Here is a 12,439-nt window from a genome sequence, read left to right as displayed (position 1 = left end):
AAGGAGGAGGAATACAGATGCCCCCTGCAGACATGGCCAGGGCTTCTACACTGGGGCAAAGGATGAGGAATTGACTGAACATTTCTGTTGATAAATACTTTCATTTCACCAAAATTTTGTTTCCCAACTCTTCACTCCTCTTTAAATTTCAAGGAATTTCAAGCACTATAAATTAAAGCTGACCTTTGAAAAACAGGTTTGAAATTTATGGGACCACTTTTACTTGAGTTGTTTTTTCTCTCACTAAATGCATCTACAGTGATACACCATCTCTAGAGGTTGGTTGAATCCACTGATGCAGAACTGTGGCTAACAAAGAACTTACTGTAAAGTTATGTGAGGATATTCAATTGCTCTGGGTTGGTCCCTAACTCTTACCATTATTCAAGGATCAACGGCAATCATGTTCTTAAGTAAAGAGTACTTTTAACAGAGGTATAAGAGCTTTCTCCACTAATTACTCCCATAGTTACATCATATGTGACTACCAGCAATGACAACAGTCAATATGCAGGACTGGTCCATCCAAAGCTCTGAGTTCAGGAATAACTTTCTCTCTCCCATCTCATTTTCTTAAGAACCTTCATGAAATGTTACTTGCCCTTCCTCCTAACATTATTCTTTCACATTCTTTAATAGGTCTTGGGACTATCCAATAAGAAGAAATATAATAAGTTAAGTCACTAAAATGTTACAATGAATTAGCTTACTAGGTAAATTCTCTTAGGTATATTTCAATTTTAAAAGGCCATTATTAGGAGAAAGACTCAAAGAACTAAGAATCAACATACTGCATTCTAACTCTAAAGTTTTATGATCCTATGAATAAATCTTTTACTGTGGAATGTTAGATCCTCATGGAAACTGAGTGAAGGAACCCAAAGGCACATAAGCATAACTTTCCAGCAAGGGAAAAGCCCAACGATATATTTTTACATTTTGGTGATGCTGTCCGCAGTTCACAGTGCTTGACATGAATTATTCGCCACTCTGGTATTTGCTCTTATTCATTTGTCTATAGTCATAAAATATGGGCCTGGTGTATAGAAAACAGTTGCTAAGAAATAAGTAGGAAATCCATCACAATTCTCTTAGTGGACAGAACCACAGTGATGGCTTTAATCAAAATCAATCCTGAAGGATGTATATCACCTTACCAGTGAAAAATGTTCTTCACTCAGAGAGTGAATCTCTTTAAGAAATGAAACACGCATACACTTTAAATGGCTATGTGATAAAAGTAGTAATTATTCAATGAATTGCAACATGGGAAGAACAACGGAATTCAGAAGACTAGTCTTGGTTCAACCATTTACCAAATAATCTTGGACATGTCCTTGGGTCTTGGGCTTCTCTCCCATAAAATAATAGCACTAAAGACAAAAAAAAAGAAAAGAAAAAATAAAATAATAGCACTAGATGATCCCTAGAATCCTGTCTAGATTTAAAAATTCTGTGAATCAATTTTTCAAAATTTCATGATTCTCTAATCATAGAATAAATTCCAATGAACAATCAATTGTATATATAGGTAAAGAATAAACTGCATCCTTTCTTAAACCTAAACAAATGTACTTATCCTTGATAAAGTTTATCATCTTTCATTTTGGGGTGCTTATCAATTAATCATCAGTTGCCCACCTACAAAGGACAAAATAGTATAATAAACTAAAAAGTTAATATTGTATAGTTAACATTGAGTTATTAACATAATCTACTATAATCACATTGTCAGCACTACTAGTTTGATTAGCTGATTTGTTTTTATTTTAAATAACTGCTTCTAATATTGATAATTATACTTCTATTTTAATTTTATTTTAAACAAAGGTGCATTTCTTCGCCCTCAAATAGAAAATACAGATGCTCACTAAGGAAAGCTTACAAATTTAAAAAGTTTAAAATAGAAAACAGCTAAATTTCTAAAGCATTTAAAAAAGGACAAGTAGAATGGCATCAGGTTAAAAAAACATGATATTCAAAATATAATAGAGGGGACTGATTAGGTTAGAGCTGTGGATCTCAAAGTGTGGTCCTCAGACCACCAATATCAGCATCACCTAAGAATTGGCAGAGGATGAGATGGTTAGATGGCATTACTGACTCAACAGACATGAATCTGAGCAAACTCTGGGAGCTAGTGAAGGACAGGAGCCTGGCAGGCTGCCGTCCATGGGGTCACTAAGAGTTGGACACAACTTAGCAACTGAACAACAGGAACTTGTTAGTGATGCAAATTCTCAGGTACCACTCCAGACTTACTTAAGCAAAAGCTCTGGAGGATGGGGACCAGCAACAGGTGTTTTAACAAGCCCTCCAGGGAATTCTGATAGAGCTAAAGTTTGAAGTTTGGTAAATAATTATTTTCAAGGAAATTAATTTCTAATTTTCAAATTAAAATTTTTAAAAAAATTTTTTACTCGGCCTGCTTCTATTTACTTTTAAAACTTTGATGAATATTCTTAAAAGCACAGGTCTGTGGTAGTCTGATACATGCCTCTGCTTATTCATGCTGCACCCATGACCTGCCTTAAGCCAAAGAATATGGCAGAAAAGTCCTGGTTCCAAATCTAAGACTTAAGAAGACCTGGCAGTGGCTTCTTTTGTGTCTTGGAGCCCTGAGCTGCCATGTAACAGCTGTAACATCCTGATGTCTCTCTCTCAAAGATAACCCCTAGGCTGAATTGCCTATTTCTTCTTTCCTTTCCCCTTTGATTTTATACCTAAACTATATTTGGTTTTATTAACAGCCAACTGAAGTGGCACATGGAGATAGAGTTCATTCATTTTCACTCCTGTGTGATAATGCTGTTGTATCAGTATACCATAATTTATTTATGCTCTCTCTTATCAAGGAGCATTTGGGCTATTTCAATTTTTGCTGTTATAAGCAATGTTGCTATGGGCATTCTTACCCAAGCCTCCAGGTACACGTAAGCTAAACTTCCTAGACATAAGAATGAAAGGGCTAGGTCACAAAACGTGGATGTTTAACCTTACAAGACTGCACAAAATTGCTTTCCAAAGTGGTTGAACTAATTTCACAACTGTAGGAAGAAAAACAGAGATCCTCTGGACCGATGTGCTCTCCAACATGGGGTATTTTTAGATTTCTTACATTCTGCCAATCGAATGGCTGTGACACAGTATCTCATGGTCTTGAATTGCATTTCCCTGAGTACAAGTGAGGTTGACACGTCTTCATATGTTTATTAGCCTTTCTGATTCATTTTCTATAAAATTATTTTTACATACCTTCTCCCATCTTCATATCCAGGAACATAATATATTTCCCTTCAGCTATGTCTTTAATACTCTTCAATAAAGTTTTATTATGTTCCCTCTACAGGTCTTACTCATCTTTAATAAGAAATACATTCTTGTAAATAGTGTTTCTTTTAAAGGTTGTGTTTTCTAGTTGCTTGTTTGTGGTGTAGAGTAATGCAGCTGATTTCTGTTTATTGAAGTCATATCCAACTATCTTGTTGAACTCTCAAAACTCTGTTATTTCTAGTAATTTATTGCAAGTTCTTTTACCTATTCTCTGTAGACAATCACATCATCTATAAAAAATGACTTTTTGTCTGTATCAATCTTTATATTTTCCTTTAATTTCTTTTTCTTATCTTTTGGTACTGAGTAACACCTCTAAACGGAGAAGGCAATGGCAACCCATTCCAGTACTCTTGCCTGGAAAGTCCCATGGACAGAGGAGCCTGGTGGGCTGCAGTCCATGGGGTCGCTAGGAGTCGGACATGACTGAGCGACTTTACTTTCACTTTTCACTTTCATGCATTGGAGAAGGAAATGGCAACCCACTCCAATATTCTTGCCTGGAGAATCCCAGGGACGGCGGAGCCTGGTGGGCTGCCGTCTATGGGGTCGCACAGAGTCGGACACGACTGAAGTGACTTAGCAGCAGCAGCAACACCTCTAAAACAATGACGGTTAGAAGTGGCAAAGGTAGCCATCTTGCCTTGTATCCTTGATTTTAAAGAGTGCTTTTAACATGTCCCCAGTTGAGATAAAGTTTGTTTCAAATATTTTTGTTGACATTCTTACCAAGTTGAGGAAATTTCCTATTACTACTTTACTAAGTTTTTATTGTGAAGGAAAAATGGATTCCATTAAATTTTCCGTATCTATTGAGTTTATGTATCTATTGATCACATGATTTATTTCCCTTAATCGGTTCAAGTTATTAATGACACTTTAAAATCTGCTACTGTTAAACTAGCCTTACATTCACGAGATAAACATAACTTGGTCATGGTATATTATCTTTTTCATATATTGTCAATCCAGTTTGCTAATATTTTGTTTAGGATTCTTACGTCTATATCACAAGTGAAATAAGCCTGCCATTTTCCTTTCTCTTATCTTTCCTTGTCTGGTTTGGGTATCAAAGTAATCTTATTAGAATTAACCGTGCATGTGCCTTCTGTCTTAAATCTTTGAAAGAATTTGTTCATTTTTGAAAGGTTTGTTCTTCAAAGTTTGGGTCTGGTGGGGTTTTTGTTTGAAGATATTTAATTCATTTTAATTTGTAATGAGTTACTTTAATAGTGATAGGGCTACTCTGTTTCTATCTCCAAGCCAGTGCTTTGGTACATAACATGTTTCTAGGGATTTATCCACTTCATCTAAGTTTTCAAATGTACTGACATTAAAAAATTGTCTAGAAATTCTTTATCTTAAAGCTTTTTAGTCTTTTCAAAACTCTAATTACATAACTACACACAACATGATACGCCTGAACAGAACAAAAGAAAGAGGCATAGTTAGTACTGTTTAAAAACGAGCCTACCCTCTTTCAAAGCTGTAAGCTATCTAAGAAGTTGTTTATGAAGGGAAGCTTGTTCTGGGTACTTGTCTTTGCATTTTTAAAAACCCAGGTGAGGAACAGTGCTACGGTACATTCTAATTTTGTGTCCATGTTCTGAATTCCAATCGGTTCTGATGTAGTAATTAAAGCTTTTTATACTTTGGAGAGAAGACTGCATTGTTACATCTAAAGTTAAGTTTAAAAAAACCCTGATTTCTTTCTCCACTGACATTTACAAAGTCATAATAGTTTAGCTTTTTACATGGAAAGATAAATTTAGTAGAAATTGAGACTTTCATGATAGATATGTTTTAAAGAGCATCTTCAGTCCAAAATATCATTGAATAGTTTTCTCTGACACTTCCACGCTGCACATGAAGACTATTTTTCTGGGAGACAGAATTTCAGACTGCTGTGTCACAGTGTCACTCGGGGTACCCTGGGGGCTACAAGTGGCTCTGGATACTCAATTTCTTTTGGCTGGTGGGGGCTTAGGGGGCAGCTGACTTCTAGACTAGTACTTTTCAAGCTTTACTATCAACTCACATCACCAGGGGGTTTTGTTAAAAATGCAGATTCTGATTTCAAAGGTCTGGCGTAGCATCCAAGAGCCTGCATTTCTAAGAAGTTCCAGGCAATGCTGCTGCTGCTGCTACTCCTTGAGGAGCATTCTTCTAGATGGCCTGAGATGATGAGATCTCCAAGCCAGACTGCATCAGGGTTGTCAGACTTTGTCTCTTTGCAAATGCAATACACGTACAACAGTCAAGTAAAAAGTGAAGGTTCTGTGAACGGGTGCTGCTAATGTGTAGTACTTTTAGTCTGTCATCAAAACATTTCATTTTGATCATTTTCTTATTAGGCTACATTCAGGAACACTTGCTTGTTTCAAGAGCACCATCTAAATTTCCACGAATTGCTCATTTTCACATATAAGTTCTAAAGAGAGTGATGCTATGTTTTAAGCTTTCCATCATATACAAATAAAGGGTTTTTCCTGCAAAATATGTCTTCAAGAAAATGTATCTTCTGTTCTCCCTACATCCCAGCCTCATTACAAGTGTAGTGTGTATTAGCTGCTGCCACATCCCTGGAATGAGGCACCCGAGGGCAATCAATTCATTCTCCACTCTGCCCCGAAAAATCCTCAGGTGGGTAGAAAGATACTTACTGAGAAAGAGAAGGCACTGCTCCCTTATCACCCAGAGAACATCGGTCTCTGGTGTAAAGAGGTTCAAGCTCATTAAACTCACAGATCCCCTGTCAACCCCTTAGGGTCCAGAAGCTGGAGTGTGTCTACTTGAAAGTAGGCACTCTGTTTGCACGGGAGCCTGGCTCATGAAACAGGTATATTGCTAAAGTTGGCTATGAATCAAAAGTTTTTGGTTTAACAACGGTTAAAACATTTTTTATGGAAGCATCATTTGAAATACACTGGAGAAGATTGCTAGTTAAAGGGAGCTTTGTATGAATTTTTCTGCAAAATAAATATTCACTAATTTTGGTCATATCTGGATTTACAGATATTGGACTTACACATAAAGTAGGGCACCAGTTTAAGTAAATTTGAGGAAGGGAGTTGGGTAAACAGAACTTCTTATCTGGTTCTAGAATTAAAAGTAAGCCTATGTTTACTAGAAAAATGACTCACTTCTTAGATTCTCAGGTGTAAGAAGTTCTTGGCAAGCTTTGCTTGCAATCTTACTCCGTGGTCAGTAAGACACCTTCCTTCGTCTTGCGAGTATCAATGCTGAGCCATTTCAACGAGTCACACATCTCTAGTAAATCTGCCCATCCGGCACTACTTCATATCATCCAGTACACACATATTAACGACACATGTATTAAGTACACGGGCCTATTAACCAAACTTTCCCCGTTACTCATTCAAAGGATACTGTCCAAAATTAGCTTCGTGAGAGACTCATATGCCGATAAACTGCACATTTCTGAAATCTGGTTGCAGGAAAAATCCACCTGCTGAAAGAAAGAGAGCAGGATGTCATTCATCTTAACCACACAGTTACTGGCACAAGAAGAATGTCTTTTCTGATGAGGAGTTACCAGCTCAAAAGACACTCAGGCTCACTTACTTGCCCTGTGTTTAATCATTTCCTAGCTGGGACTCTTTTCTGTCCACTTTGGGGGGAAGAAAGGGGGAGACCCTTCCCTGTGGCCAGTGCACACACCCCCCCCCCAACAGAAATGCTCTCCATTTCTGCAGTCACTCTCCCCATTTTCAGCATTTATTTTAAACTTTCTTGATCTTCCTTCAGAACTTAACCTCAACTACTTCACCCTTACTGACCGCCACCTTCTCTGACTCCCAGTAGCCTGTGTACACCTAGTTTACATGTATATCCTGTTTCTAGTGTCTTCACTTTCTCTGCTTCTATCTCAGTTTACTCTCCCAGGTCACCCCCTAAATGCCAGGAAAGTTTTTCTTATTTATCCCTCAAGCTATACCTCTTCCACTCAGCACCCTTTCTCAAAATTGACTATTTTATTATAGGGAAGCATTTTCAAAAGTATCAGTTGTCCCTACTCAAAAATATGAGAAAGACAAACAATATTAAATAACTTTAATTATTCACCTACTGGCGAAAGATGGAAAGGTATTTTTAAACACTGCACTGATAACTTTGTTGGGCACATTGTAATCATTTTCTGGAAAACTATCAGCAATTATATAATAAGTACTATTCTTATCCTCTTTTGCCCTTTAAAACAGTAATTTTAACCCCCCCCCCCCAAAGTGCTAAGATTATTTTTATCAATATGTTAAATACTAAATACTTCAGATACTAAAACCTTTAAATACTGAATACTAAAAAATTCTTTTTGAAAACAGCTCAAGTGGAAAGAGTAGAAAACTGGTCAAATTGATTACAATACATCACAAGACTGCAAAGTCAGTAAAATAAAAGTAAGTGAATCATGTGAAGAAATAGAAATATGCAAATAAAATAACATTAGTTCAAAAAATCAGAAACAAAATTTTATGCATATACAAGTTTCAACTATGTAAAATGTATCCCATGACTGAATTAAAAAGTCAGTCTGGCATAACAAAATGAAGCTTCATGTTTACTTTTTTGTTCTATATAATAATGATGGGCTAGAAATAAACTTCTAATTATCTAGCCTTATTTACAACTGACCTCTTTGCTCATGATACCTATCTACACCCCTATAGGGACTCTATCCATCCATTTATTTACACTGGGATTGTTGAGAGACCTTAAAAGTGTTACGATACTGCCCTGACTCCCACTGGGAGTTCCACTGGAGCCCAGAGCTTGTAAGCAGTGCCCATCAATCCAATGAAACTTCTTCACCTACTAAGAGCAAAATCATTCCAGCAAATATAAAAAGGATCAGGGCTCCTGTTCTTTGGAGTATGCTTTCTCTGGTTGGTGGCACAAGGCACTAAAATAATAAATGAAACAGAAGCAAAGCTTCCCCAGAGGGTGGGATATTATACACAAGCCTGATTTACTGGGAAAAAATGGGCTTTGGGCCTCAGTCATGGGGTTCAGTGCCAGCCCTGTGACCTCCTGGCAAAGGTTAAGTAAGTTATTTGACCTTTTGTGCTTCTGCAAATCCATGTGTAAAATGGGACCATCCCAGCTGCCTCACAGTTCTTACTGGGGGGATCTGGTAAGATCCTGCATTGGAAACTCTGGAAGATCTCGATCATTCCCCTCCCAGCTTCACAAAGGGGTTCACTTAGGGTTCGCATAGGGTTGAAGTATCTCATCAGGGGCACTCTGGCACTTTGCAAGCACTTTTCTGAAGGTACCAATATATCTGCTCTTGAATTCGCTAGGAACCTTAAACACTGAGGTATCTGCCATAATGATGGAAACACATCATTATACACTTGTCCAAATGCACAGCCCGTACGACACCAAGAGTGAATCCTAACGTAAACTGTGGTTTTGGGGTGACCATGATGTGTCAGAGGTTGGAGAGTAACAAATGCCCCACTCTGGTGGGGACTGTTGACTGTGGGGAAGCTGTGCATACAGCTGGGGCAGGAGATATATGGGAAATCTCTGTCCCTCCCCCTCAATTTTGCTCTGAACCTAAAACTGCTCTTTAAAGAAAAAAAAAGAGAGATGGGCTATCTGATTTGCTTTAGTTTTCTTGCGCAGTCTTTTGGGGGCTGGGGTGAGGTAAGGTTGTGAATAAAAGAAACTCCAGGCAAGTTTTCCCCAGGAAGGGTTCACTCAGTTGCTATGGCTGGTTCCCCTGGGGTCTAGGGCAAGATGGAAGGGACAGAACCCAGACAGCAAAGGACAGAGAATCTAGACAGCTCTGCAAGAACAATTCCTGATGACCTGGAGACTGTGAGGCCCCACAATGAAGACCAACAGGCACTTTGTGTGGCTTATCTGGATAAAGGAATGTCACCCCAACAATAACTGTAACTTCAAAGGGAAAAAAAAATTCATTACTGATAAAAATGTAGCAAAGTGAAACAACAGAAGAAAAATTAAGAGAGACATTTCCCTGGCAGTGGAGATGGTGTCAGATTCTTGACTTTAAATGGACCCAGAAGGATACTTTGGATCTAAATTAACTTGGTTTCTAAATAAGTAAAACTAATAGATAATAAAAAGCAATTGTTTTCCATTCTGCAAAATAATTTTTAATGAAATACTTGAGTCCAGTATAAGGACACTCAACCCCAGCTTGTATCAATGTTCCCAAATTCATCAGCATGTTACAGCCACGTGGGCAGGGTCCTTTAAAAATCCCCACACTCAGGCTTTACTTTGGACCACTTAAATCAGAACCTCTGGGAGCAGGTGGGGTCCAGGCAGCAGCAGTTTTTAAAACATCCTAGGTGGTTCCAATGTACAGAACATTGGGGTACCAGCAGTCTGTGATCTCTCTGAAGTATGGTCCATGGATCAGCAGCAATGGCTTGCCAGCAAAGTTGTTGGAAAGGAGAGTCTCAGGCCACCCCAGACCTCCTAGGTTAGAATCTCGTTTTCACAAGAATGCCAGGTGAGCTATATTCACATTAAAGCATGAGACACTGGGTTCCATAGCAGAGTAAGCTGCTCTGTCAATGAACATTCTCGAGTTTCATTCTGCCTCAGAAATGCAGAAGCATGTGCAGAGAAGCAAGAATGAAGATGTGAAATCACTGCTTTCTAAATAGGAGCTAAGGCTGGATCAATAAGAAGGCAAAACGTAAGCCCCCAGGAAATTTTTACATATTTTTCAGGTACAAAATTGTTACACTATTACAAAAATAAACAAACAATAACTAGTATTTAAATGAAGCATAGAAAAAGGAAGGAAGTTAATTCTTTGGTTTGAACACTAGGTTTCAGCAAAGCTTCTGAAAAATATCTCCTGAAAGACTCTATCTTTTTTTCTAAAATAAATGACACACAAGTCCTTCTTTTTTAAAATTCGTTTTCCCTCTACCTTATTCTCTCTGAATTCTCTTTGGGTGCTGTTTGGCTTGTTAATGTATTTCACAAATCAGTTAACACATGTAATTAGTGTATTAATAAAACCTACCTTGAGGTTTTTGGGTGGCTTGAAATTGAAGAATGTTTTCAGGTGATTCTGAGAAGCATTAAGTTCTAGAAGATAAGGCATACAGCTCACACAAGACAAATCTGGGAGGAGGGACAGTGGAAATGAATACAGAATAAGGTAAGCCAATAAAGTAAAAATTAGACAAAGTCATTAAAAACAACAAACATCATATCAGGACATTTTAAAATTATGCTAGTTGTAAGCACATCTTAATTATTCCAGATGAATTAAATGAAGAAAAATAGGAATATGCAAAACAACACACACACACACACAGAGCATGGGAAAACACATCATGAGCCTGCAATGTAACCTTCTTCTCCAGGGCCCCCCGCCCCCACAGTGGAACTATTCTTCTCCAGGGCCCCCTCACCCCTCCTGTTCCCATCTTCCAGTACCTTCAAGATAGAAACGGCCAAGGTTTCCTGAGTCCCAGCTCACTCTCCCCCAGCTGCTAACAGTCAATGCTTCAAAAATGCCAGGCTTGGAGGAACGAAAGCTTTACATAATCCTCTCGATAATTAGCCCCTGAATAACTGCATTAGGTCTTTTCGGAAAGACGGCAAATGCTACAATTAGTTCCTTGTTATAAATTACATTTTGTTTCAGATGGACTCAATCTTAAATCTCATTAATTATTTGAAGTGATTTAAATTATGGCCATTATTTTACTTTGATTCTGGGCTGGTTCAAAACCATGTCTGAGTTTTGCGTTTTATCCCCAGCCAATATTCTGTACCTAGAATACTAAGTAACAGACTATTGTGCTAATATTCAGTCCTAATGACATGACATATGCAATGTAAGAAACAGGGAAGCGCTGTGCTGCTTCTCTCTGCCACTTGACAGGAGACGGACTTTGGGGCAGCAGGAGAATCAGGGAAGAGGCTCGGGAAGAGTCACATCTTAAGGATTTACAGCACCATCTCTACCAGTAATGGGCGTCTCCACCCATCTTCCCACTCTAGATCACACTATCAGCCATCACAACTCTTCAGAGGACGACCTCTGGAGGAGAACACAGCCTCCACACCCCTGAAGCCCAGCAAAGTGCTTCTCCTTTCACCAGGTAACAGAGTCACCCCCAGGCCAGGAGAAGGGAGCATAGCCGAACCCTGGGGTTGTGCCACGAAGAATGTGGAGCTGGTAAGGTGAGGGTCCTCCCCACCCATCCTCTTGACATCTTTGCTTCTCAGGGTGGCAGAAGCCATGAGATCCCTACCAATTTCTACTTCATTTCTCTGGTCTAAACCACAGCCTTCTTTAGCCTGTCTTTCTCATGAAATTACAAAACATTAAGACATCAACACTTTGGTGGGAATTCATGAGCAAATCCAGGAAGGCTGCCTGTAAGGGGAAAGCTAAGGAGAAACGTAATGGCTTCACAATTTGCCTATTTGCCTACAGTTTTGCCTATTTGCGCCAGCCAAGATCAGCTCCATGTCTGTCAGTGATTATCTCCATTGACCCTTTTCATTTCCACAAGCCCCCACGTCCCCTTGAAGTTGATCCTTCTGTGGGCAGGTACCATGGAGCACTATCTTAAAGCAGAAGCAGCAGCTACCACTTGGATGGTGAGTACATTTCACATCTGGTATACGCCCAGGGCTTTCGAATTACTCTGATAGAAAAAAATTCACCGTCTGGGTTGCTGGACTCCTCTCTCTCTCTACTCTGTGCAGTGACCTCAGTGTCCACCAGATGGCAGGAGCTCCTCATGTCTGCATCCGTGGTTCTCAAAGTGTGGTCCTGTCTCTGATTTCAGGGGAAGTAATTAGAAATGCAAATTTTCAAGTCCCACCTCAGATCTACAGAATCGGAAAGTCTGAGGGTGGGGCACAGGCATCTCTGTTTTAATAGGTCCCCTCCAGGTAATACTGATGCAAGTTGAAGTCTGGTTCATAATCAGGCCATCAAAAAAGCTGTTCTCTTGAAAAGAAAAATATACACTATGCCTTACACTTTGCTTTTGAATTGATGCTTTCAAACTGTGGGGTTGGAGAAGACTCTTGAGAGTCCCTTGGACAGCAAGGAGATCAAACCAGTTCATCC

General features: G+C 39.0%; 1 protein-coding gene across 2 annotated transcripts in view; it reads right to left on the bottom strand.

The window, feature by feature from the left end:
• Window positions 1–12,439, bottom strand: part of LRGUK (leucine rich repeats and guanylate kinase domain containing) — a 96,044-nt gene that overhangs the window by 71,330 nt on the left and 12,275 nt on the right. For both annotated transcript variants that reach the window (XM_043873304.1, XM_043873302.1), the window contains exons 4-5: window positions 10,367–10,467; window positions 6,724–6,805 (exon numbers count right to left, since the gene is read on the bottom strand). In XM_043873304.1, the coding sequence (XP_043729239.1) occupies window positions 6,724–6,805; window positions 10,367–10,467 (183 nt within the window). The remainder of the gene's footprint in view (window positions 1–6,723; window positions 6,806–10,366; window positions 10,468–12,439) is intronic.

Source organism: Cervus elaphus, chromosome 18 (genome assembly GCF_910594005.1).
Source record: "Cervus elaphus chromosome 18, mCerEla1.1, whole genome shotgun sequence".
NCBI classification, from domain to species: Eukaryota; Metazoa; Chordata; class Mammalia; order Artiodactyla; family Cervidae; genus Cervus; species Cervus elaphus.
The sequence above is the reverse complement of the archived record's forward strand: the minus strand, read 5'-3'. Positions and strand labels throughout refer to the sequence as shown.